This window comes from Hydra viridissima, unplaced genomic scaffold, assembly GCF_058129835.1.
Source record: "Hydra viridissima isolate aposymbiotic clone 2 unplaced genomic scaffold, HvirCarnegie_v1 scaffold_1, whole genome shotgun sequence".
Taxonomy (NCBI): domain Eukaryota; kingdom Metazoa; phylum Cnidaria; class Hydrozoa; order Anthoathecata; family Hydridae; genus Hydra; species Hydra viridissima.
Window position 1 is genome coordinate 12,533,599 of NW_028324300.1, and position 27,758 is coordinate 12,561,356.

The window sequence follows — 27,758 nt, forward strand, 5'->3', positions numbered from 1 at the left end:
GATTTGAAATGTGTGTTTAACAAATTTGGAACAAATCTGGCTTAATCTTAAAATTTCAAAATTACTGAGTCTAATTGGTTAAAGTTTGCAAACTAGGCAGTTTATTTTAATTGGTTGCAAATTACTATTGCTTTTGTGAATTATTACATTTGTGGAAATGTTGGTTTAGCTCAAACTTAAAAAGGTGATTTGCATTTCAATAACCTTCCTATTTTTTTCTTAAAAAAGAAATTTGAAGTAAGAAGCTAAATTAAAATTTTTCTTTTGGTGTTTTTTTACTTTTTTCTAGTTAATTAGTTTTTGATAACAATTAAATGTTACATAAAATATTACTATGCTTTGTAGACATAAGTTTTTTTTATGAAATTTAAGTTATTTGGTTTACCCATATTTAAATCAGTTCTAAATATTTAGTAGCAAAGTTATACTGTTTGCTTTTATTTGAAGATTGGTTTAAAAAAAATATATAGGCTTAAAAAAACCAACACTTAGATGATTATAGATGTATAAGTAAGTGGATTGATATTTTGTAGGAATAAAAAGTGGATTGATATTTTGTAGGAATAAAAAGTGGATTGATATTTTGTAGGAATAGAAAGTGGATTGATATTTTGTAGGAATAGAAAGTGGATTGATATTTTGTAGGAATAAAAGCCATAAACATGAGATAATCACCATTTTTAGTAATAATTTCTTTACACTAAACATATAAAAATTATGAAAATAGTTTTTACTAGATTCAGCTTAAGTATCAGTCATTATGAAATTATTAATTTAGATCTCTCTATATTTTTTACCTATTTTTAGTTTTTAAAAAAAAAAAATGACCTAAAAAAAGTATGGTTCTAAAAAAGTTTTCTTGTCGGAAGCAGGATAAAGCTAAAGGTATTTTTTTATCACTAATTTTAGTATTTGTATTAATTCTGAATGTTCTTTTCCTGATCTTACATATTGTAAAGGCGGGATTTTTTTTGTATTTTTCTTTTCTTTATAATGTTTGTCTGTATGATGGTGTAAGGGATTAGGGATTTAGGAAGGTACAGGTCTAGGGTTATGTGGAAGGGGTATTTGGAATCAAGGTTGATGGTCTGCAGATTACTTATATAGAAATGGGCAAGGTTTAATCTAAAAGGTTAAGGTTGTGTTTGCCATTCTCAGTAAATACAATATTTCAATAAACGTTCTATTTTACAATATTTCAATAAACGTTCTATTAGTGTGTAATGGCTAGCACTCTTTTATTCATTAACTTATAAAATACATATAATGCTCTCTTACTCTACTTGTAGTGCTTTATACTGTTTTTATCAATTATTCCTCTTTAGCTCTTCTAGCTTTAAACAAATATCTTTCTTTTTTTTTTCTTTATTAAAAATGGTGAAAGTAAAACTTTTCTTCTATCAATTTTTCTTCTGACTTCTATTTAATTCTTTATTTCTTCTGTTTTATCAACTATTTCAAATTCTTCAATAATAAGAACTCTCTTTCTCTAAAAATTCTTCTTAAAAATCTTTCTTAAAAATTCTGACTTCTCTTCATTTTTATAAGAAGTTTCCTCTATCTTTTTGTTTATTCCCTAAGAAGTCCTTCGTAACTTTATTTTTGAGCTTTTATAGTTCTCCATTATTGTTTGATTGCTATATCTACTTATCATTAATGACAAGTAAATAGGTCTCTGCATGTACATCTTTTCCTAATTGCTGTTTTTCATTTTTTCTTTATTACGTTTTATTGTGTTATTGTTTATTTACATGACAGGATGAATAAGTCTCTGTATGTACATCTTTTTGCTATTTTTAACTTTTCTCCTTCCTCGCAATATTTTTTGCTCATTGTAAAATGTATTTCCAAAATAAATTGATATCTTCATATGAGATTTTCTTTTATATTTTTTTTATCAACTAATTTTTCTAGCTCATGAAGATCGACATGTGTCTGCAAATGATGCTGTACATAATAAGATTTATTGTGTAAGTAAAACTGTTTAACTGTTTCTTTTGATGACGAATTTGGTTAATGATGATTGGTGATGATACTTGATAATGGTAATTGATGATGATTGATGATGATGTAAATTTGTTTCCAGACCAATTACATAAAAACATCCAAGTATAATGTCTTCACGTTTCTTCCACTCAATCTGTTTGAGCAGTTTCGAAAAGCAGCAAATTTATATTTCCTTTTGCAAATCATTATTATGGTAAGTTTTTACTTTCTAATCTTATTTTTAAATATTTAAAATGTATACTTATTTTAAAACACTATGAATGTGCTCAAAAAACATTTTCATGGTTAACGTTTGGAATACACTTTAGTTGTGATGCTTTTACTACATTTAGCAGGCCTGCAAAAGATAAGGGATGCCATATATGGGTTAGGGGTTTTCCAAAATTTTATTTCAAAATATTCTAGTTATCAATATGATGACTAGTTGAATATTTTTCAATTAGTTGCTTTTTTTTGTTTTCTTGCATATACAATTGGAATTATATGTTTTGATTAATATGAAACTTTTCAGCCCCTTAATTGAGAAATAAAATAAAATAAACAAAATTTAAAAGAAATCAAATTTTTTTCTAACTTTACCTCGTTCATCTTATGAGCGTATAAAAATCAGTTGGGAACTAAGATATAAAATGCTAAATTTAGTTGCATACATTTTTATAGAAACAATTAGATTACAGTGTTGAATTTCAACAAAACATTTTTATAAATCATTCAAGCTATCTAGATGAGGTAGAACCTCACCTGGATCAATGGTTCAATGGAAGTATGACAAATTTCTTTATGCAAATGAAGATATTTACCACCAGGTACTTAAAAGAAAAAAAATTTAAAAGTCAAACTGTTCATAGAAAAATTTTTCAACTTCTGTTTACTTATATGCTTTTTATTTGTATATATGTTTTACTCTTTCTCTCAAAGTATCTTTTACAAACTGTTAGAATTGCAAAATATACAATGTTAGCAATACCAAAATAAAGAACATGTTAATGTTTTGATTATTATAGCTGAAGCATATTATTATCTCAGGGCTTGTGATAAAATAAAGAACATGTTAATGTTTTGATTATTATAGCTGAACCATATTATTATCTCAGGGCTTGTGATAAAATGGGCGCGATTGCACCACGCTCGTGAAACACGCCCATAAACGGCTGAAGCATATTATTATCTATTTTTTATTATATTGTTATTGCAACATTAACATTTAAATAATCACATGTAAGCAGTTCTTAGTTATGTTTTCTTTTTGTTTTTATTTAGGATTTCTATTCTTTAAAAGATTAAATTAAATTTATTGGACAGCCAGGATTTGCACTATTTAAATATGTTCTGCTGTTTTTTAATATTTTTTAGGATTAGGAGTGATTTAACAAAAGAAGCATAAGAATCTTTTAAGTTCAAAAAAAAAAAAAATTGATAATAAAAAAAAAATAAGTTTATGTAAAAGAAATTTTTTTTTTTTTCAAAAGTCTTTTTGAATATCAAACTTTTAACAATAGCAAGTGGGAACTTGTTTTGTTATATATTTACACTAAAGCTTTATCTATTCTATTGCTATTATACATTGTATATGTGTTGAGATTAGCTGATCTATCATATTGAAACGATAATTTTGAATGATACCATTTGATATTTTTAATGGTCTTCCTGTATGCTTTGTATAATACAATTCAAAATAAAATGTAATTTTTAGTCCATACCAAAAATTACTGCTTTAAATCCTTCTTCTACTGCGGTTCCACTGACACTTGTACTTCTTGCTACCATGATTAAAGATGGCTTTGATGACTATGGAAGACACAAAAGTGATAGCCAAATTAATAACAAAACAGCAAATGTCTTGACAGCAGAGGGGTTTAAAAAGAAAAAATGGCAGGATGTAGCCACTGGAGATATAATTAAAGTTGAAGATGATGAACCTATTGCTGTAAGTCCTTTTTTAAAAAAGAAAATAAAAGATTCAAAATATTTGTGCATAATTTAATAACAAATCTCAAAAGACTTCATTCTGTGTTATTTATACCATAAATATTTTTAATGATAAGGTAACTATGTATTAACTTCACCACTTTTGGCTACAGTGATGTATAATGTGCAAAAATGTATTGTCTTTAGGCTGATATCTTGCTCATATCAACTCAAAATCCTAGTGGGCTTTGTTTTATAGAAACTGCAGATTTAGATGGGTTAGGTTAACTTTTTGTATTTAATTTTACTACAAATAGAGTTTCTTTTTTATTAAATGTTCTGTAATAGAAATAGACATATGGCATTAAGACCTGCTATGATATTGCGAAGTTTTTGATTCATCAAATTTGATTTTTCATATTCTAGCCATGGTTTACTATGATCATGGCTAGCTTTTGCTTAAACTGGCTTACGCATTCATTTTTTGATGATTTTTCTGTTTTTGTTATATGCAATTTTTTTTTGTGTATTTTGTTTTGCATTCTTTATTTGTGTATTTTGTTTTTAGTGAAACAAATTTAAAAGTTCGTCAACCTCTTTCTGAAACTAATGAACTATTTGTTAATGAGGAAACAATATCTAAATTTAATGGTAGCATTTAAATATATATTTTTTAAATAATAGAAAAAATATGTTTATAATAAGATAATTTGCATATTTTTATTTAAAAAAAAGATGTTTTAATTTTAATAATAATTTTAGAAGGTAATTTATTAACAATACCTTTTCTCTGTCATTATTTTTAAATTATAAATTTATAGGAGAAGTGAAATGTGAACCTCCAAACAATAGACTTGAGAAGTTCACTGGCAATCTGATATGGAATGGTGTCACTTTTTCTTTGGATAATGGAAATATAGTATTAAGGGTGTGTTGCCCAAGTTATACAATTATATACTAAAAGCTAGATTTACTTAATTCTCTAATAAAATGTCTCTAATAAAGTTAATTTATTTAATGTCTTTTATAAAATTAAAATATTTTGTTAAAATGATTTTTATGATGATTTTTATAAAGAACTTTCTTTTTAATTTTTTTTAAATTTCTTGTAATTTTTTTTGTATTTTTGTGGATATTATTACAAATGTTAACAGCATTAGTTACAAATTTTGAATGAGAAAAATTTGTTTTAAAGGGGTGTGTTCTGAGAAATACTCCTTGGATATTTGGCTTAGTTTTATATGCAGGACATGACTCTAAGCTCATGATGAATAGTGGTAAGTGGTTACATCAATTTTCAACTTTACTTCAGCTAGTTTACAAAATGTTTTGCATATCAGCTTAGTAAAGACGTTCCACTTTTTCTATGTGTTTTATTAAAATGCACTATAAAAATATTTCTTATTTTAAACAATCAGCATTAAAAGTATTTTATTTCGTACTATGAAAAATTTTTATTACTAATATTAATCAATGCATATTTCTTGTGATGTTTATTTACATTTTCTTATTATATAATTTTCTTAATGAATGAGGAAAAATTGCCACTCTCACTTTTCTTTTTTTATAATTTTTGGCTTTCCATAATTATTTCAAAGTACATGTAAAATAAGTTTGATATATAATAAATGATATGTAATTTATGAAGTTATACTAGAAATGAGTTTTAACTGCTGGATAAATTTTTTCATTTTTGTTACTCTCATGTTTAAGGTAAAACTATCTTTAAGCGAACAAAGTTGGACAAAATGACAAATAGTTTGGTTATAGGGGTAAGAGGCTTGTATATACTTAAATTATTCCACAAAACCCTCTTTAAGAAATAAATACAATTTGCGTAATGTAAAAACTGTTCCTGTTATTTAAACATTTAATTTTTGTTGCTAATTTAGATTGCTTTATTACTTGCTCTCATCTGCACATTTTGCTCTATAATGTCATATTTTCAAGAAAAAAACACTGGAAAGGTATAGAAGAAGATTTTAGTTTCATAGACCAACATTCTAAAGTTTATTGCCTTTGAATTTATACACTAAACTCATATGACCATTAAATAATCATGTACTGACTGCATCTGTAATTTAGGTGTAAAGAACATTCAGTAGATAAAATATACCAAACTTTTATGATGCACTGACGGTTTGTTTAATCTTTTTCAAATGTGTCGAATACAAAATATAAAAAAAATACTTTTAGAATTTTCAGACATTTCTACCATGGGAAACTTTCTATAAAAACAGCCCTGGTTTAATTGCTTTAATCAACTGGCCTGGTTTTGTAATGATATTAAATACATTAATACCAATATCACTGTATATTAGGTATAACTTATGGTTTTTAGTTTTATTCTTGTTGTCTTAATGTCCTTTTTTTTTGTTTTTTTTATTGTTGAATCATATCCCTATACTGCAGCTTTATTTTAAGTGTTGAGCTAATTCGTTTGGGTCAAAGTCTCCTCATAAGCTATGATATTAACTTGTATGATGAAGGTACGGATACACCTGCTATTGCTAGGTATATATATGCTACTTTAAAAGAAATTTTTTTTTTTTCTAGTTTAAATCAATTTTTACATTTTATTTTTTGCTTTTTACAGAAATACTACCTTAACTGAGGAACTTGGTCAAATAGAATATATCTTCTCTGATAAGGTGAGTTTTTTTTGTTAGCTTTCTATAAAACAAAGATAATCATGAATTAAAACTAGTTTTGAAAATAAATTCATAGTTATTTTTTTAAAAAGTGTTTTTATTAATAGTTATGGTTTAGACGAGGTTTTGTTCATAAATTTTGTTTTGTTTTTGAATAATAAATAGACTGGAACATTAACTCAAAATATAATGGAATTTAAAGAATGCTCAATCAACGGGAAGATGTATGGTATGTTTACACAAAAAAAAAAAAAAATTTAGGTCTGAACTTATGTAAAAAATGGTCTTAAAAAGTTTTTTTTTAATCTTTAGGCCACAATGAGAATCAAGTAAATGAGGAGGATTGTGTTGATTTCTCATTTAATAAGTATGCAGACATTTCTTTCAAGTTTTATGATCACTGTTTAAAAGAAGATATTATTAACAACAATGAGGTTTGTTATGCTTAAGTTAGATTAAGTTAATTCCTGGATTTATTTTTTATTTTTGTAACAAAACATAAAAGTATTAGTATCAGTATAGAATCATGACTTTTAATTAGGTATACTTTTTAAATTTTTAATGTACATTAGAACTGTATGGAGTTTTTTCGCATACTTGCTCTTTGTCATACTGTTATGGTAGAAGAAAAAGTTAAGGAAAATGGAAAAGATGAAACAGGTACAACTTTTATCATAGATAAAGTAGTTTAAAATGATAATATTGCTTTGCTTTCACTTGTACAAATAGTTTCTAGAACTTTCTCATCAACTGAATGGGTTCTTTATATTAACCACTACTAATATTAGCTTAGTTAACTGCTACAGTGATGTCATTTCTTATGAATACCAAGATGTTATTTCTTATGAATACCAAGGTAACTCATAAGAAATAACATCACTGTAACAGTTCTTTACCTTAACAGTAAGATGACATAATCCCATATTTTAACTAAATTTGTTTTTACTAATTAATCCAATAAATATATTTAATACTTGTAGCAAACTTTTTTATTTTCCAAATGTGACAAACACCATTTACCAGTGTAATATGTTTTTGTAAAATAGCTTCCAGTTTGTAAATTAAAAAGAATAAATGAGAACTTTGTTACTTCTTACTTGTAAACATGTTATCAAAAATCCATGTTTTAATGTCATCAAAACAAATCTATGATTTAACATCAATGAATTTATAATTCAATATCATCTAAATAAATCTATGGTTTTAAACCAATTACTTGAGTAGTCTTTTTGCTGTGATTGTTCTATAGTTTAATTTTGCTTGTAAAAGAAAGTTTTCATTTTTTACATCATAGAAAAAAATGGTAAAGAGAATGGGCTCGATGAAACAGGTAATTATTATCATAAATAAAGAAGTATATTTGTATAAAACCAATAGTACAGTAATGCTTGTGTGGCTTCTAATTTTACTAATGATTCTCAATACTGATTTACTGAGTAGTTTCTTTTTCATAACCATTACTAACATAAGTTTTCATCTTGCAGATTTTGTTCCAGGCCAAAGAAATCAAGGTAATTGTTTAATAAAAAAAAATTTTTAAAATAGTTTTTACTGAAAACATAATTTGATTAATTTAAAAAACAGTTTTACTCTAATACCAACTAATTACCTAAATAGATGTTTTATAAATATGTACACTATTATTACTAGGTAAATCCTTTATAAGTATCCAAATAGTTATTACTAAATAAATGCTTTATAAATATGTAAATAAAGGCTGTCTAGAATGTAATGACCCATAGGGTTTTTAAAATATTTCAAGAACCACTTAATCAGTTTTGATAATTTTTTATTGTAACAAAAAAAAGTTTTTTTTAAAACAAAAAAAAAATTTTAGAAACTGATTAGTGGTTCTTGAAATATTTTAAAACTTTTTTTAAAAAAAATAAGCTTAACAGAGAAAAATTTTTAAGTAGAAGTGAGAAAATTCATTTTGTGGCTTAAGAATTATAATGTTTTAATTAATCTAATAGCAAAAAAGTATAAGGTTTAAACGAAAACTGTCACTTATTTGATTAAACTGTGAAGTGAAGGTTTCAGGTTGGATAGAAAGTTGAGAAACCAAGAAAGAAATCCATCAAGTTTTAAACTTGATCAAAAAGTGATCAGGGGATCAATCCAAGTCCAGAGTACTCCTGTTTGATATTGAAAAAAAAACTGGTGTTACCTAGTTAATAATCTAAGAAGTAAAAAAGATCCAACAGCAATTCAATGAAGCCCAAAAATACAGTTGAAAAATGCTACAAGAAAAGCTTCAAGGAAATCAAAAGTGCATTATAATGAATGATGAAACCTACTACATTCTATACATTCCCAAGAGGAATAAAGTCTGACATTTTCCTAAAAGCAATTAAGATTTTGGAAAAAGTAATGGTTTGGCAAGCTATCTTTTCATGTGGTTTCAAAACTTATGCCATATCTCATGAACAGGAAACATAAAGTTTATGTAAAAGAATGTTTGAAAAAAACAACTTTTGCCTATGCTCAAAAAACATGATGACCCACCTGTCCTCTGGCCTGATCTTGCACCTAGCCATTACTCAAGAAGCTTAATTGAATGGAATTATCAAAGTTCTATTGGTTTTGTCCCAGAAAATATGAATCCAAAAAATGTGCCACAACTTTGTCCAGTAGGAAAATTTTGGGCAGCTTGAAAAGTGTACTGCATAATAATGGCAAAATTGTGGCAGACAATCAATTCTGCCAAATTTGGGGTGTGGCATCACAAAATTTTACAAAAATTGTTGTCCAAAAGCTCATGCATGTTTTCCCACAAAACTGAGGAAATTTTATGATCAGCTAAAAGATTATGTTTTTTAAAAGCTTTACTGAATTTGCTTTAAAACAATAAAAATATTATCAAAATTGATTAAGTAGTTCTCAAAATATTTCAAAAATGAGTCATTATCATTCAGAAAGTCTTTAATTCTTACTAGATAAATGCTTTACAAATGTGTAAACAAATATTACTAAATATATATTTTATAAATAATCATTTAGCATAATGTTTGCATAATGTTGTGATGTTGATGTTGTGACAAGTTGCAGTTATCATCATCTAAAGAGTAAATTTCCTCTTTCTACTTTCAATATCTAAACATTAGTGTTCTGCAACAAGAAAACTGTTTAAAACAATTTTTAAAAAGTTTTTCCTTTTGAGATGTTTTGATCATATTCAAGGTAGTTTTACAAAGTTAAAGATTACTGCTATACATACAAGTAGTAGATTTATTATGTCTTAATGAAGTGATAACTCTGCAATTTCTTTATCTTATCTTTAAGTTGTCATCATTGTAATTTGTACAAAGTAACAAAAAAAATTATTTTTTGTTATCTTGTATAAACAGCTACCATTTTTAACTTAGTAAAATTATGTTGAATATATTACTGCTAGTAGAAAAGTATGGAAATAATAATTTGGAGTTGATTTCATAATATCAATAAAAAACTTGCATTAAAAAATGTTTAAGTTTTGTTATAAAAGCAATTAAATTGCTGATCAATATCTGCTGAAATAATTACTTTTTTCTCAGCTTGTATTATTGAGTACCAAGCTCAATCGCCTGATGAAGGAGCACTTGTGGCTGCTTCAAGAAACTTTGGGTTTGTCTTTAAGGTGATCCTTCTTTTTTTTATTTAATCCAATAAAATGTTCTGTTTAGTAAAATATTATTACTGTATTTATTGTATATATTACTGGAGTATTAGATATTGTATTTTATACTACAAAAGTAGATGGTAATATTGAAAATTATTAACTTTTTTTTTTAGAGTCGTACTCCAAACTCTATTGTAATTGAAACACCAACTGGAGAGGTATAAGTCATTTGATTTTAAAAAAATGTGTTTGTTTTTTTATAATATTTGAACTAATTACTTTTTATATTATGTTTTTTTTATATTATAAAAAGTTTTTAAGTCTTTTTAAAAAAACTTTGATTATTTTTGTTATAAGGAGACATATGAGCTCATCTGCATCTTAGACTTTGATAATGTTAGAAAAAGAATGTCTGTAAGTTTAAGTTTACTTTTCTTTCTTCTGTTTTTTGGGTGGCAGATTTCTTATGCTGTAATCCAGCACAATCCAGCAATATGATATATTAACAAAAAGTTATTTTTCCCCGAAAATATTTTTTTTTTTTTGTGTGTGTGTAGGTTATTGTTAAAAGAAATGGTATCATCACTCTTCTTTGCAAGGGGGCAGGTTTGTTCAGTGTTCTTATCCCTAATATTTAACTCTTTTTTTTTTTTTGTTTTGTTTTATCTAATTTTATATCAAAAGCTTATACCAGATTTCAGACATTTTTTAAGTTAAAAACCATATATACCCTATTTAAATTTAAAAAAGACTTGAGTTCTATGAGGTGTTACTAATCTAATTTTAAATCATGTTTGTTCATCAAACAGCCTGAAAAGGTTTTATGCTTCTTGTGGTCCAATACTAGTGCTCTAACTTTATGTTTGTAAAACAAATAGTTTTTGGTTCATGAAAGTTTGAAAATAATATTTCTTTACTTTTATATATAGTTTATGTGCCATGCTAACTTTTATTTGTATACTGAAAATTTTTTAATTTTTTTTTCTATTTTATAAAATGATTTTTTAAAATTTTTTAAAAATAACATAAAAAGCAAAATGTGTAATGTTTTGAAGGCTGATGTTTGGTCTGCTACATATGTTTTTTCAATTTTATAACAGCCACAAGTTTTGTTTAGAACCTTCTGAAATCTGTTTTTTTTTGTTTTGTTTTTTTTGTTTTTTTTTTGTTTGTTTTTTTTCTCTTTATCAAAAAGTTGAATTGAGTTTTTTTATAATGAAATTTCAAAGTATGTAATCAAAACCTGAAGTTGTTAGGATTTTAGCCAGAAATGCATTTATTGCATTTGCATGGACCATTTTTTGCTCCTCTAATACATTTTAGACAAGTATAAGTGTATTTATTCTTGTGAATGTAAATAATATACTTACTATTAAATTCATCAAGTTAAAAAGTTATTTATAACTGCATGTCAATAAAATATATTGATAGTAAATATTTTTTTCCCATTTTTACTACATGTAGATACAGTATTGTATGAACTACTGTCACCTGAATCTGATGGTATCAAGGGTCCTACTTTAGAACATTTGGATGTAAGTGTGTGTATATGATATCTGATTTGAATTCAATAGATAAAACAAAGTTCAAACCTGTTTTTGCATAATTTTTATGTTTTATATATTACAACTCGTTTTATTTTTGCTTGAATATTTCTCAGAGACCTTTTTATTCAGTTTATTAAGAGGGTACTTGTATTCTCATAATTTGAATATCAAAGTTATTTGATTGTTCTGAAAAAAAGGTGTGTTCTTGTAAAAGTATTTTGTAAGAAAAAATATGTGTTCTTATGGAAGCTCCCTAATGCTTTTGACATTTAGCGACTTAGTAATGATCCATGGTTCATCATTATGCTTTAAAACTTTTTATTTTAAAAGACATTTAATTTTTACTATGTATATATTTTTTTGCTGGAAGGTGTTTGCTTCTGAAGGATTACGTACATTAGTGCTTGCATCAAGAGTTCTTACAGAAGAAGAATTAGCAGAATGGCAGAAAGTTTATAAAAAAGCAAGGTGATTAAAAATGTATACTACTCATATACTACTTCTCCTAAAAATAATAAAGTTAAACATCTCTCAGTTTGACCAAAAAATTTTAATGAATTATAAAATGCCATCAAAAAAATTAAAACCTATAAAAAAAATTATTTTTCTTTAAATTGATTGGTATTATGGTCAATTTGGTCAATTTAATTATAATTACTGCTAAATTATCTATTTTCTTTTGAAAACATTTTTTCAAAAAACAATAGATAAGTTAGCAGTTATTATATTTAGCAATTATTAGTTGTCAAAATGATAAGTTAACCATTTTTTGTTATAACAACAAGTATTAGAGGTGTATTTAGGGTCATTATCATTGTAATATAAAACCATAACCAATCAAAGTGGATCTATATTTGAGTATTTTGTAACATTGTTTTTTCTTTATTGTTCCATTAAATTTGACATAGCACCTGAAATCATTACTGAACCACTACCTTTTTTCACTATAATGCATTCTGGTTTGAAATAATAACCTTTCTAAAGACTTTGCCTATTTCTAAAAGTTTTAAATTTGGATTTTTCTAAAGCACAGGGTATCTATTCAGTAGTATCTATTCACAGGGTATCTATTCAGTAGTTGCACTCCCAGTCTTTGAAACACCCACTACTTCTGCAGTTTAAATTCTAGTACTTTAAATGGTGGCGTTTTTGATTCAATTAATTCAGACAATGCAAGCAATTCATCTAATAATTCCATGCCATCAATATCTGCAGAAGTATCTGTGCTTAATATTTTTTTAAGATTTAAAATTTTTCTCTAAGACTTTCCTTTAAACTTGTGCAGTTTTCTAAAGACTTTGCCTATTTCTAAAAGTTTTAAATTTGGCAATGATTCACTTGTGCAGTTTTTATAAATGTGATTTGTAAATTTTACTCAAAATGTTTGAGTCCTTTTTTTTTAATTTTGATTTATTTAATTGTGTTTTATTTTGATATTTTGAAACAAAATGGTAGGTATGTAGACCTTGCAATTTTTTTCTTGAAACCAATATTCAAACCACTTACCTAAATATATTTCAACTTACAAATATAACAAATTTCAATTTACAGGTAACACAGTTTTTGATTTGAAATTAATTAAGATAATTGAGAAGCAAACTATATAGTTTACTTAATTACTTTCATATCAAAATTTGATATGAAAGTAAGAAAGTAAACTATAAAGTTTGCTTCTCAATTATGTATAAGTATTTAAATGAATGAAATTTCAGCATTAGTGAAGTAAATCAAACCATATTACTGACTGTCCACTTGCTTATTGACTTATTGGTTATTAGTCACATGTTTTTCATTCTTAAAAACTGGAAAAGTTGTGAAAATTAAAATTTTGATGATGCAGAAATTATGTGAAAAAGAAAAATAATATAAAGTTTAAACCCAATACTATATATTATATAATACTATATACTATATAAGATTTTATCATATTTTTTTAAAATTCATTTTTTTTGGTTTTTACGTAAAGTCTTTAAATATTTTATGTGTTGAGCTAGTAGTATTTAATTTTTTTAGAATATAGCATATTTTTTTATTTTACATTTACAGTACAGCAATGGAAGATAGGGAAGAGAAAATAATGGAGGTATAGTTAATGTTATTTATATTCATGTATAAAAAAAAAAAAAGAAGAAGAAGAAAGGAGACTGAATTATTACAGAGAATTGTAAAGAATACTGAAATTTAATTTTTCAATAGTTGTGCAGGTTGTTCTGAATTTATTTATTTTTCAAAACCAATTGCCACAATTTTTTAGGCGTTTGGGATGATTGAAAAAAATTTAACTTTGGTTGGAGCTACTGCTATTGAAGATAGACTACAGGATCATGTACCAGAAACCATAGCTAATCTTGCAGAGGTTTTTTCCTGATTTTAAAATTTTTGATTTTTAAGAAGAAATTAGTTAAAACTTTCTTCTCTGAAAATGTTTTTTTAATTATATAATTTATTTTGCAAAGTGAAATGATGTGATTTAGACAAATAAAGGCAAAAATTTTCAAAAGTTTAAATTGGAATTAGCTGATGCATATATATATATATATATATATATAATCCCCTACATACATATATTCATTTGATCCTTTTTTATTGGTTCAAATCCTTGTATATATATGTGTGTATATATATATATATATTTACATATATATATTTACATATATATATATATATATATATATATATATTCATACTTTTATATATATATATATTCATACTTTTATATATATATTTTCATACTTAAAAAAAAGTTATATACATTATACAGGAAAAAAATGATGTTGTATTTTTTATAATTTGTGTTGTATCTGTTTTTCTTTGAAAATGTATTAATCACATGAAAATATTTGAGCTCCAGCTGAAAGTTCCCTTTATAAAACCATCCATAAGGCCTCTTTGCTTTTTTCATACTTTTTTTTTTGCCATTTTATTTTTTACTCAGCTAACATAAAGATATTTTTTACTAGGCTAACATAAAGATATGGGTTCTTACTGGAGACAAACAAGGCATGACTTTTTGGACTTTTTTCTTAGCTTTTATTTTTACTGATACATATTTTTTCATTTTTTTATTTTCTCCTTATTTATGAATATATATAGAAGTTACTATAAGTGTTTTTTAATTTACAGAAACTGCTATAAATATTGGTTATTCAAGCATGTTGCTTACAGAGAATCTTATAGATGTTTTTATTATTGATACTGAAGAGAATGGCATTGAAGAACAGATGAAGAGCTATCTACAAAAAATTAACGATTTTTCAATTTTATCTAATGACAGTGTTAAGTCTCCTAAAGTTGGTTTTGTTCATGACCATGAAGATGTCTATGGAATTGTAGAATCTCACGTCAGTTTAAAAAAGCATTATTATTCATGATTTTTCATAATTAGTTTTTGTTCATTTTCTAATTAACTTTTTTTAATATGAGAAAGAAAAGTAGTAAAAAAATATTTAAAAAGCAAAGATGATACAAAATGATAAAAAGTATGTTTTTTCTTTAGGAAATGTCTGAAGAGAGTGGTGATAAAGAAGGTTTTGCACTAGTAATATCTGGAAAATACTTAGTGAGTATACTTACAATGATTATTGTAGGGGAGAGAAAGTTTTTATATTTTCATCAATTGTGTTTCAAATATATATTGTACCAAATAATGATCAGCAAATCTCCTATAATTTCAGTAAAAACCTTTTTTTAAGTGGTTTGAATAAAGTTTTTTATATTTCTAATTACAGCCGACATTAAGTTCTTTGAAAAACATTACTTTTAAAGATAGAAAAGTCATCCTAAATCCACTTAGATTCTTTATTTAGCTATTTTTTATTAAAAATTTTTTATGAGATCTCTAATATTGTATAAACTTGTTTGGAGTAAACAAATTGCAATTCCATTTATAAACTTGTTTGGAGTAAATAAATTGCAATTCCATTTTATCCAGAGGATACTTTTAATTTGATTGTTATTTTCCTGCAATATTTATTATGCTTTGAATGTGAGATGCTTTTAACTTATGCTATACTAAATTTATACTTACTAGGCATATGCACTTCTCCCAAAACATGAAATGACTTTTTTGGAACTTGCAAAGTCATGTAAAGCAGTGATATGTTGTCGTGTGACACCTCTTCAAAAGGTGAATAAGTTGTTGGTCAACTGGTTTAGATTTTTCCACATATTTTTGTATTTTTTATTTTCTATTGAGTTTTTTTTATTGATCTGTTCAGGCTCTTGTAGTGGAACTAGTAAAACAAAATGTAAAAGCAACTACATTAGCCATTGGTGATGGTGCAAATGATGTCAGTATGATTAAAGGTATAATGAAAATTGTATGATGATGTCTGTGAAAATTGTTTTTTAAAATGTTATTTATAGGTTTTACCTATCTTGTTTAATATGGCATATATACAACAAGTGTTTTAATTTTAAAATCTTTTTATAAAGCTGCTCATATTGGTGTTGGTATCAGTGGTAAAGAAGGCCGGCAAGCTGTGCTAGCTGCAGATTATTCTTTTGCACAGTTTAGGTATAAGGTTCTTTGCCTTAAGATATTGCTTGTCATTTTTAGTTTGATGATGACTACTTTTTACTTTATTGTAAAAAAGTTAAAAATAGTTTTTTTTTTAAAAAAGGTTTTTAGAGCGTTTACTTTTGGTGCATGGTCGTTGGTCATACTGGAGAATGTCGAAGTTTCTTGGTTATTTTTTCTATAAAAATTTCGCTTTTACCCTTGTTCAACTCTGGTATTGTTTTTTTAATGGTTTCACAGCAATGGTAAATTAATTTTTCCGAATCAAAAATCTAATGATTTTTTTTTTTCTAATAAATTAATTTTAGTATTTGTTAAACACTTTAGTTACCAGTTCATTTTTTACCAACACATTTTGTTCTCATACCAAGCACAACATGAAACCATGGAAACAAAAGATTCATTTTCTTTCTTAATTTTTAGTGCTATTAGAATTAATAGTTGACTTTTGATATGTCAACAAATGAGTTATAGATATATCTAAGTATAATATATAGAATGTAGAATGCTGTTATAAAGCATATTATGAGATGTTTGCAGTCATTAATTTTTTTTTACAATGCTCATTAATACAATGTTTGATTGATCATCATTGTAATCCTTGATTTAATACAGGCATTTAAATTACTCGATTTTATTCATTTTTAAGTAAAAAGTTAGTCATATGATGAGAAGTCTGGAAACAAAGTTGTTTTGTTTTATATTTTTGTTGTGAGAGAGAAGTCTAGAAACAATTGTTTTATTTATTTTTAAAACACAGGCCTAGTTTCTTAGGTACACAGAAGTTAGATAATTGTGGTTGTGTCGAATTTGTATTAGCTTCAGCATAGTTTTTGCATTTAGGAATTTTGCCAGTCATACTTGTTCTAAAACAGTTGTAATACTCATAATATAAATTTACCTAAGAAGAGTTATTCTTGCACTTTAAGAAGCTTTCTAAGTTCTGCAAAAATTATAAATCAAAATCGAGATTTATATACTACAACTGCAATAGGTGTGGATTAAATGACTTTATATTTAATGTGTAATTAATAACTACAAAATCATTTAATAAATTTATAGCTTGTGTTAAAAATCTGAAGTTAAATATTGTGTTCCAAAGAACACATCTCTATTTCTTACCTTTAACATTTATCAATCGTCTGTTTTCTTATCGACGTCAATGTTATCTTAGGATAAAATACATTTGAGTTAGCTTGAAAATTGCTGACTACGTAACTTTCTTCTGTATCATTTAAAGAAAGTTTGTATTTTAGAAATAATGCTTTAATTATGCTTTAGATAAAAATTTGCTAGCTTTGGTGTGTGTTTTAGACTCTGTACGACACGTGGTTCTTATCAGTTTACAACGTTTGTTTCACTTCACTACCTGTTCTGGCAATGGGTATATTTGATCAAGTAAGTTACAAAAAATCTGTCTACTAAAATTTCCTCGTTTAAATAGAAAAACCATTTACTGGAAAGAGATTTCTTCGGCTAGTTTGTTATTTTGCTTTAAGTTGAATATAAGGGTCTGCGTATCGTTATCGTTATATTGGTATGAACCGATATTTTGAAACGATAACGATATCAAACGATATGAGTTTGTCTATGAAACGATAACTTATCGTTTGAAACGATAAGTGACTGGAAATTTATCGGTTGAAACGATAATATCGCCTTTTTTTATCGGTTTATCGGAATACTTAAAAATAACGAGACACCGATAAATATGGTTATTTATCGGTATAATAACGATATTTTTTACAAAATTCCAATTTTTTTTTTTAAAAAATGCCAAATTTTAGTTCAAATATATTATAAATCTTCAAGTCGAGTCAAGATATTGTTTTGCCTATCTTTACCGGTTCTACAAGTTAATTCTTCCCAATAATATATGTTAACAAGATATCTAACTTCACAAAAATTCTGTATGAAAAAGTAAAGCAACACTCTTCTCCAAATTGACCGCCAGGTTGAAATTCTCCCCATTCCTGATTTTTTTACATTTAATCAATCATATGCATTAGTAAACAATATAAGTTGTCAAAAAAATCTGAACTAAGTGCTAAAATATGTATACTTTCAAAAATAAAATGCATAATTTTTGGCTTTTTTCTTCCAAAGTTTTAATAAAGTCAGCCATTATGGTAATCAAAATAATCCATTCACAGCTGCTCTCCAGATAAAAAGTATTACTTTCCAACATGGCAGCAAACTTCAAATTATCAACTTGTGCAGTTTGCCTGATAAATAAAGGTACCAGATCAAAATCTCTAACCCCCATATCATCCTCAGTATGTGAGAAAATTCAAAAATACGTTTGGGCAAATTTTGATTTTGATCTTGAAGTTTGTCCTTCAGTAGTGTGTTCCAGCTGCAGAAGAAAATTGATTATTCTGAACAAAGGTGAAACTGCATATCTTTTTAGTTTGCCAGAGAATATATCAAAGGTACTTTAGTATATATATATATATATATATATATATATATATATATATATATATATATATATATATATATATATATATATATATATATATATATATATATATATATACAGTATTGGACAAAACATTTGCAATCAACATCGAACAATGCTAAAAAGTGTTCCTAATTTTACATGTCTTAAAAACGAAACGAACTATACTACCACAGCAAACAGTTCAGGAGTCTGGAGTCATAGCATGCCATGACATGAGCAATCAGCTGACAGGTGACAGCACACAGGCAGAATTTCGTTGACAAGTGCTATTTTGCAGCGGATAAAACAAGTGCAACTTTTTTGGTTTGTTTCATTTTCTTAAGTCTGGTCCGTGTCAACGTCACGGAAGTTTTTTAATAATTAAAGGAAGTATCCAGAAGTTTCCAGAAGCATGCAGAAGCTTCCAGAAGTTTCCAGAAGAAGCATCTGGAAGCATCCCGTAGCATCCAGAAATATCCAGAAACATTCAGAAGCATCCAGACGCATACAGAAACTTCCAGAAGCATCGAAAAGAAGCATCTAGAATCTTCCAGAACAGGTTCACACAGGTTCATTTTACTATATAAGAGACATGTAAATCGACATGTAATTCAGTCAGTATATGGAAGTCAATCAGTCAGTATTATCAAGACAGTTTATCGAAGTGAGTTTTATCAAAGTGTTTTATCGAAGAACATCAATACAAGAAGTGAAACACAACAAGTGTTTCATTACATCAATACAGTCCACATCCAACCAAGACGTTGTGTTCCACAGAGCATTATTGTATCATCACAAGGTAAATGTATTACGGTAAGCTTTGAGAAGCGTGATTATCTATATATCCAAATATCGTTCTACGGGGAAGTTAGCAGCAGATAACAAAGGTGGAAGAACGCGTTCCACCACTTCTAGAGAGGATTCTATGATCATCAGATCCGTCAAGATGGATCCCTGGATTTCATCAGTCGAGATACAAAAGCAATTAGAGCTGCCTGTATCGGACCGAACAATCAGACGGCGTGCTGTTGAAGCCTGATTGTTTTCTCGACGCCCTGCAAAGAAAACGGTGATTTCACTAAAAAACCAGAAGAAAAGACTCCTGTTTGCTCATCTCATATTGACTGGAATGTGCAGAAATGGCAAACTGTCCTGTTCAGTGATGAATCGAAGTTCAGCATCATTAGGAGCGGTGGCATTTGCAGTGTACGTCGACCGGCCAGAAAACGCCTCGATTTACGTTACTGCCATAAGAGCGTAAAGCATGGTGGAGGCAATGTAATGGTCTGGGGGTATTTTTCTGCTAACGGTCTAGGTCCAATACATCGAAACGATGGAATAATGGACCGTTTCATGTATAAAAATATCCTGAAAGATGTTCTGTTACCTCATGCTGAATGGAATATGCCAATAAAGTGGGTTTTTCAGCAAGACAACGATCCGAAACACACTGCAAAAGTAGTCAAACAGTGGTTTCAAGATAACCACCTATCGGTGATGGGTTGGCCGCCTCAATCTCCGGATCTCAACCCTATCGAGAACCTGTGGGAGATCGTCAACCGCAGAAATAATCATGAAGGTATTCGTAATAAGGATCAACTGTTTGAACAAATCCAAAAGTCCTGGGCAGCGATTTCACAAAGTTTCACTGATCACCTGATCGAATCTATGCCTCGAAGATGCAAGGCTGTGATCGACAACAAAGGATTCGCCACGAAATATTGATAGCAAAATACAGCTTGGTCAACATTTTGTCGAGTTGCACTTGTTTTGTCCAAAAGGAAATCAACTTTTTTTAATACTTTTGATTAATTTATTAATTTTCGTGTACAAATAATGAACTTTGTGATGAATAAAACTTGAAGAACTTTGTCTCTAAACGGTTACGTAGTTATTTCTCTAAATTGAAAAAATGCAGCACTTTTATATAAAGAAACTAAATTAGCATTATTTGGTTGCAAATGTTTTGTCCAATACTGTGTATATATATATATATATATATATATATATATATATATATATATATTATATATATATATATATATATATATATATATATATATATATATATATATATATATATATATATATATATATATATACACACTACCGTGCAAAAGTCTCCGCTCATGTGTAATATTTGCAAGGAACAGTAAATGCAATACATTTTAGGATGATTTTAAATATATAAAAAGAAAAAAATGTTAATATAAAAAGTTGATGAGGCCAAATCATAATTTTGCATACTTTTTCCTTTTCTTTTTGTTTCAAATAATTTTGTTTACCTTTGTTTTGTTGAGTTCTGCTGCTAAAAACATGGCAGAAATTTTTCTATATGAATAACCTTTTTCACGTAAATACATATAAAGTTCTTCAGTATTCTTTATTAAATTTAAAACTGCACAAAAGTTTTAACCAAAATATATTTTGAAAGCTTAGGTTTGACAGTAGCATGATACTTTCCGGCATGGTAAGGATGTTTTCAGTAATTTTAATTGGTTGCTTTTAATAGACTTATGTTTATATTTATACTTGAAAATGGCATTAGTGTGCGCATTTAATGTCTTGAATTTAATAAAGAATTTGAGAAATGGTGAAAGTAAAGAAAGAATATTGTGAAGAACTTCGTGGCAAAATATGTATTTTACGTGAAGAAGGTTATTCATATAGAAAAATTGCTTCCAGGTTAAAAATATCCGAATCAGGTGTGAGATATGCTTTACAACGATTGCATGATATTGGTTCCAACAGTGACAGATCACGTTCTGGAAGACCAAGAGTTACATCACGGCAAGAAGATACGTTTATTGTTGTGTCCAGCAAAAGAAATAGAAAAATTCCAGCCACGATTTTAACAGCAGAACTCAACAAAACAAGGGTAAAGCCAGTATCAACTGATACTGTAAAAAGAAGACTAAGATCAGTCAACTTAATTGGACGCATTGCTGCACGTAAACCTTTGTTGAGGGCAGTAAATAAGAAGAAAAGATTGGAATGGGCAAAAATGCATAAAAATTGGGGATTAGAAGATTGGAAGAAAGTTCTATGGACAGACGAGAGTAGGTTCGAACTTTTTGGTACCCGACGTCGCGTGCATGTTAGGCGTTTACCTAATGAAAGAGTGCTTCCTCAATGTATACAAAGTACTGTAAAACATGGAGGTGGTAATATTATGCTTTGGGGATGTTTTGGCAATGGGTTAACTGGAGATTTAGTTAAAATCACATCTACCATGGATAAACACATGTACCATAATATTTTGGTTAAGCACGCGATTCCATCTGGTATTCGTATAATTGGGAAAGGATTCATCATGCAGCAGGACAACGATCCAAAACATGCATCTGGATTATGCAAAAATTGTTTGAAACTAAAAGAAAGGGGAAAAGTTTGCAAAATTATGACTTGGCCTCCTCAATCACCAGATCTATCACCCATCGAAAAGTTGTGGGATGAACTGGATCGGAAGATCAGAGAAGCAGGTGAAACATCTTTTATTAATCAGCAAATGCTATGGGAACGTTTGCAAGAAGCTTGGAATGAGATAACAGCGGAAACCATGAATAAATTATTAGCCCGAATGCCAAGATTATGTGCTGCTGTTATACGCTCCAAGGGGTCTCATATTGATGAAAATAAAATTTAACATTTACAACTTTGTATATTAACATTTTCTTGATTTTATATATTTAAAATCATCCTAAAATGTATTGTATTTACTGTCTAATTCATTGTTTAATAAACAATTAAAAATAAACGCAATTTTCTTGCAAACTTTTGTTACTTTATTGAAATATTACAAATGAGCGGAGACTTTTGCACTGTATTGTATATATATATATATATATATATATATATATATATATATATATATATATATATATATATATATATATATATATATATATATATATATATATATATATATATATATATATATATATATATATATTAAACACACACACATACATATCGATATTATATAATATACTTCAGGTAGAATAATGTATTTGATAGAAAGAAAGTTTTGTAAGTGTAGAGCAGTTCAAGATGTCTACAGGTGGAAATCTTCTCTCTGTTACAGTTGGAATAAATGAAATTAAGTCGAAAAGAAAGAAAGTAAATCATATCTTGTTCCGAAATATTATGGAGCTATCAAATGCATTAGAACTCTTTAAAAATAAAGTCAAAAAATTATGTTCTGTTTTACGCAGGAACCTAACAAGTGCTGTAGAATGGAGGATTAATGTTAAAATGACTGAATTGCAGGAAACTCTGAATATCTTTAAATGGTGGTCAAAACTTCTTTAAAGTTATTGTTAATGTTTTCGATCCAAAAAATCATTATTCTTCCTCTGAAATACATGAAGATTCTGGTGTGAAGCGATGCTATATCTCCAAAAACTATTGGCACTTCTTCAACTTGAAGAAGTGAACTTCAGTATGGCATTTGATCAAAGTGTACAAACAGTGTTTTCAGACTTTCAAGTCACTCTGGCAAATATGCCTGTCTGTATTGTGAAGGAGAATGCTCCCTTGAAGCAGGGAAACTTAGAACGTTGGGTTGAACAATGTGGTGAATCAGTTCATCACAAATTTAAAAAAAATTGGATGAACTATAAAAGAAACATAGGACAAAAAAATAATTCGCGATAAGCTAAAATCTGCTGTAGTAAATTTTAATTTAAACAAGCATTAACTTTAACATCATTTGTGATACAAATGTATTTCTAGTATGGTTTTTTTTTTTGTAAATGAAATAAATATAAACGGGTTATTTTGATTACCATAATGGCTGACTATTAAAACTTTGGAAGAAAAAAGGCCAAAAGTTATGCGTTTTAATTTTGAAAGTATAGGGTAGACCGGGGCATTTTGGCCCTAGGGGCAGGATGGCCCTTTTGAGTTAGTTCTATGACTATGCGCTTCAGCGCGCTAGGAATCAAGGGGAAGGTCGGCAGCACTCATCCCCTCATTCCTCAGAAGTATCACTTATATCTGAGCACAGTTGCCAGTGTTGTATCTTTTTATCGATTTTGGATAAGCTGAAGTATATTTTGAACAGTTTGCTTGATGTGTATGTGTTCACTCGTATTTGACGGTAGTGCTGTAGGTAAGTATCTTGTTTGAAGTTTAAAGTCTGAGGATTATTTTAATATACAATGTTACACAGTATCTGTTGATGGGTTAAGAAAAAAGAAATTTTTACTCTAAACAAGGCGATGGGGCAGGTTGACCCAGCACAAACGAGGCACGTTGGTCATGTGGGCTAACGTACCCCGTTTACGCATGCAGATATTTTAATTCATATTAAATTGTTTGTGATGGAACAAAATGCCAGTGATAGAATGTTTTTATTAAAACGCTAATCTGATTGAGACTTTTTAGCCAGTTTCAAAACATTAGATAAGAATTAAGCCTAATAAATCAATTAGGTATTTAATAATTTTGTTAGAATCTCATACTATGTAGGGAATATGTAGGGAATATGTAAATTTATGTAAGAATGTAATAACAGTAAGTTAATTTTGAGGGCCGATCTGCCCCAAGTAAGGCCAACTTACCCCAAGTAAGGGGCACATTGGCCCAAGGAACATCTCCTTAAATAAAGCATTTTAAAAATTTTCACAAGTTTATTTCAGCTTTTAATAAAAGATTTTTTTTATTTTATATAGTTTTAGCAACCTTTTCCCATAAAGAAACAAAATAAAACATCAAATGCGAAAAAGTTAGGAATCAAAGAAAAAAAAGCGGGCCTACGTGCCCCGGTCTACCCTACATATCTAGCACTATTAGATTTTTCTGACAACTTATATTGCGTTTACTAATGCATATGATTAAATGTAAAAAAAATCAGGAGTGGGGAGAGTTTCAACCTGACGGTCAATTTGAAGAACAGTGTGGTGTAATCAAACGATATTATCGGTTTATAACGATATTTTATCGTTATGTTATCGTTTGCATTTCCAAAGATCCTTATCGTATCGTCAAAGTTATACCGTATCGTTATAGTTATCGGTATTTTTCAAAACTTAGTTATCGTATCGTTATAATATCGTTTCAAAATAATACCGATACGCAGACCCTTAGTTGAATACAACTACGTCGGAAGAAATCACAAACAGTTGTGTAATGAAATTTCCGTTTATTTTTAAATTAGGATGTGAACGCAGAAAGTTCGTTGCGTTACCCACGGTTATACATCCCTGGTCAAGCAAATACTTTATTTAACACAAAATCATTCTTAGTTAAATTATTTCATGGAGTTCTAACTTCCATAGTATTATTTTTTATTCCTTACGGAATATATTACGATCGTGTCAATTCTTCTGGGAACACCGAAAGTGTCTATGACATATTATCGGTTACCGTTGGAGCTATTTTAGTGATAATTGTAAACCTTCAGGTAAGTGAGATTTTTTGCATTTTGAATTCTTATTATTGAATTCTTAAGTTATCTTTCTTTTTAGAAGTATTAAGAGGATTACGTAAACGAAATTTTCACAAACATTCTTTCTCTAATCTCATTGAAGCTACATTATTACTTCAGTCTATGTTAAGACTCAATTTCTCAAGAAACTTTTCTGAATTGAAAGAAATGTTTGCATATTGTCTTATAAAAACTAATTGGGAAATAATTTGAAACCATGATGATGATGATGGTGATGATCATGATCATGATTATCATGATCATCATGATTATCATGATCATGTTATGATGATCATCATGATGATCATGATGGTTGTGATCATGATCATAATGATGATGATGACGACGACGATGATGATGATGACGACGACGACGACGATGATCATGACGACGATGATGATGATGATGATGGCGACGGTGGTGGTGGTAGTGGTGGTGGTGGTGGTGGTGGTGGTGGTGGTGGTGGTGGTGGTGGTGGTGGTGGTGGTGGTGGTGGTGGTGGTGGTGGTGGTGGTGGTGATGATGATGATGATGATGATGATGATGATGATGATGATGATGATGATGATGATGATGATGATGATGATGATGATGATGATGATGATGATGATGATGATGATGATGATGATGATGATGATGATGATGATGATGATGATGATGATGATGATGATGATGATGATGATGATGATGATGATGATGATGATGATGGTGATAATGAAAGTGATGGTAATGGTAGGAGGAAGAGGAGTAATAGTTGTGGTTGTTGTTTTGACCAAATGAGTTTGAAGTGAAATTGGGAACTATTGGTAACGATATTTAAAAAGACCCTGATCTTTGGACGTTGATTAATTATTTTCTTAATTTTTTTTTTTTTTTTATTTATTTTCAGATGGCGTTAGATACTTGTCATTGGACGTGGATTAATCATTTTTTTATCTGGGGAAGCATAGTTTTTTATTTTTTGTATACTCTAGCTACATACTCTTCTGTAGCATTCAACAATATACCAGCTAACTTCCCATCCGTTGGAGCAGCCGAAAATACATTTGGTAGTGGAGTGTTTTGGGCAGCCCTATTAGTAACATCAATTATTTGCTTACTGCCGGTCTTAGGATATAGATGGTGTAAGCAGAAACTCTATCCGACTTTTACAGAATATGTAAGACGTGACTTGTGGAAAGAAAAGCGACCGTCAAAAATTGTGAGCCCTTTTAATATGTTTGAAAATGATAAAATATTTGAAACTCTGTTCAGAAGTTGTAACAAAGTTAATACAATATGAATTAAGTTTTTTCAGACTTAAAAATTGTTTTATAAGAAAATAAGTTAACTAATTAAAATGAAATTTTAAAATCATTTTAGTTCAATCGTGGCAAGAGACGCTCTTCACGTTCACGGCCACCTTCAAGACGCTCTGGTTACGCTTTTTCACAGCAAGCTCGTTTAGGTGAAATGATTATGAGCGGTAAATGGATTCCAAAATTAAAAACAAAAACAAAGAAATCGTTCGATGTACCGCAAGCTTCTGATGAATTCCTTGGTGGTGGATCATCTTAGCGATCAATTAGACGATCGATTTGGTGGTCAATTAAACATGTTAGCGATCATTTGGACGGCATTTATCTAAAGTAAATTAACCAAATTGAAGTCAATTTGAAATTTAGCCATCTAATTTTGCCATGCTCAGAAAATCGGGCAATATACTTTACACTGAAAGGGGCATTTACCATTATATGTAATATATAACTAGAAATTTTTTAAGAAATTTTTGTGAATGGCTTATTAAAGGTTATAAATCAGTTTGACTTCTCTGTTGGTTGGTTACCTTTCATTATTGAATGTCGTACAATTAATGTCTATAAAAATTTTTTTATTGTTATATACTTTCTAACTTTATTTATAGCAGGTGCACAAAATGTATAATCATTGTATTTTATATAATTTTTTAAAATAGTATTTTGTTTTGCGATTGTGGGTTTTAAAGAAAATAGTTCAGAAGTTTTCATACGAAGCTTTTGTTTATCGTTACTTGAATTGCGGTTGTGCTTGTGGATGTACTTTAGTAATCCAAAATCTTTCTCCGCGCATTTTTTTAACACGTTTATTCAAAAAATTTTATATAAGAGTTTATTTCGATTAGTAATCAATGGCTGGGCTAATATGATTAAATAATTATTATTACTTTTCTTATCTCTATTTTTTTTAACTGCATTTGTCAAGGGACCTTAGGAATTACAAGGAATTGTCACATACTTTTAATCGTAAATACATTAAAGTTCTTTTCTTTCACTACACAGTGGATCTATGAAAATTATTTTGTCGGACTAAATTTTTTCAAAATATTTTGTGTAAAGTTTAGGAAAGTTCTAGAAGAAAGTTATCTTAGAGTTAGTTCTAAATTTATTAATAGGACATTCTTAGCAGCTATGATCTGGAATTTATTAATTGGACATTCTTAGCAGCTATGATCATAAACTATAAGGCTAAAACAAGTTCTTAAAGTTTAAAAAACTAAAAAATTTCAGAGATTTTATTACTAAGAGTAGTCTAATGTTTCATAAAGCTGATCAATATGATTTTTTATTCATGTGAATTGGGAATATATCTTACAAATTTAACTCCATATTTGTAATACTAATGTATACCAAAACCATA

At 28.2% G+C, this 27,758-nt stretch overlaps 1 protein-coding gene across 3 annotated transcripts; it reads left to right on the forward strand.

Moving 5' to 3' along the window:
• The first annotated feature begins 783 nt into the window (after window positions 1-783).
• LOC145188016 (putative phospholipid-transporting ATPase IM) lies at window positions 784-27,110 on the forward strand. 3 transcript variants are annotated; one of them, XM_090083824.1, is made up of 37 exons: window positions 784-885; window positions 1,915-1,970; window positions 2,087-2,200; window positions 3,701-3,934; window positions 4,123-4,193; window positions 4,484-4,566; window positions 4,737-4,843; window positions 5,111-5,192; window positions 5,629-5,687; window positions 5,808-5,882; window positions 6,112-6,236; window positions 6,340-6,429; window positions 6,512-6,566; window positions 6,732-6,795; window positions 6,879-7,000; window positions 7,139-7,226; window positions 7,861-7,896; window positions 8,051-8,077; window positions 10,100-10,182; window positions 10,338-10,382; window positions 10,522-10,578; window positions 10,722-10,770; window positions 11,629-11,699; window positions 12,082-12,179; window positions 13,758-13,794; window positions 13,966-14,067; window positions 14,672-14,711; window positions 14,835-15,052; window positions 15,208-15,270; window positions 15,742-15,837; window positions 15,929-16,016; window positions 16,146-16,227; window positions 16,334-16,475; window positions 17,545-17,628; window positions 24,834-25,079; window positions 25,993-26,304; window positions 26,466-27,110. In XM_090083824.1, the coding sequence occupies exons 1-37, from the start codon at window positions 840-842 to the stop codon at window positions 26,658-26,660; spliced, it is 3,642 nt and encodes a 1,213-aa protein (XP_089939950.1). In that variant the 5' UTR covers window positions 784-839; the 3' UTR covers window positions 26,661-27,110. The 3 variants fall into 3 exon arrangements, with proteins under 3 accessions (XP_089939950.1, XP_089939961.1, XP_089939968.1); XM_090083835.1 differs by lacking the exon at window positions 8,051-8,077; XM_090083842.1 differs by lacking the exons at window positions 784-885; window positions 1,915-1,970; window positions 2,087-2,200; ... (13 more) ...; window positions 7,861-7,896; window positions 8,051-8,077 and adding an exon at window positions 9,454-9,631.
• Window positions 27,111-27,758: the final 648 nt, after the last annotated feature.

Excerpts from the sequence above, each read along its gene's own strand:
- LOC145188016 (XM_090083824.1), top strand. The coding sequence starts at position 840 with ATGGTTCTAAAAAAGTTTTCTTGTCGGAAGCAGGATAAAGCTAAAG. Across the intron at positions 8,078-10,099 it reads TCCAGGCCAAAGAAATCAAG|CTTGTATTATTGAGTACCAA; the intron begins GTAATTGTTTAA and ends CTTTTTTCTCAG. Across the intron at positions 11,700-12,081 it reads CTACTTTAGAACATTTGGAT|GTGTTTGCTTCTGAAGGATT; the intron begins GTAAGTGTGTGT and ends TTTTGCTGGAAG.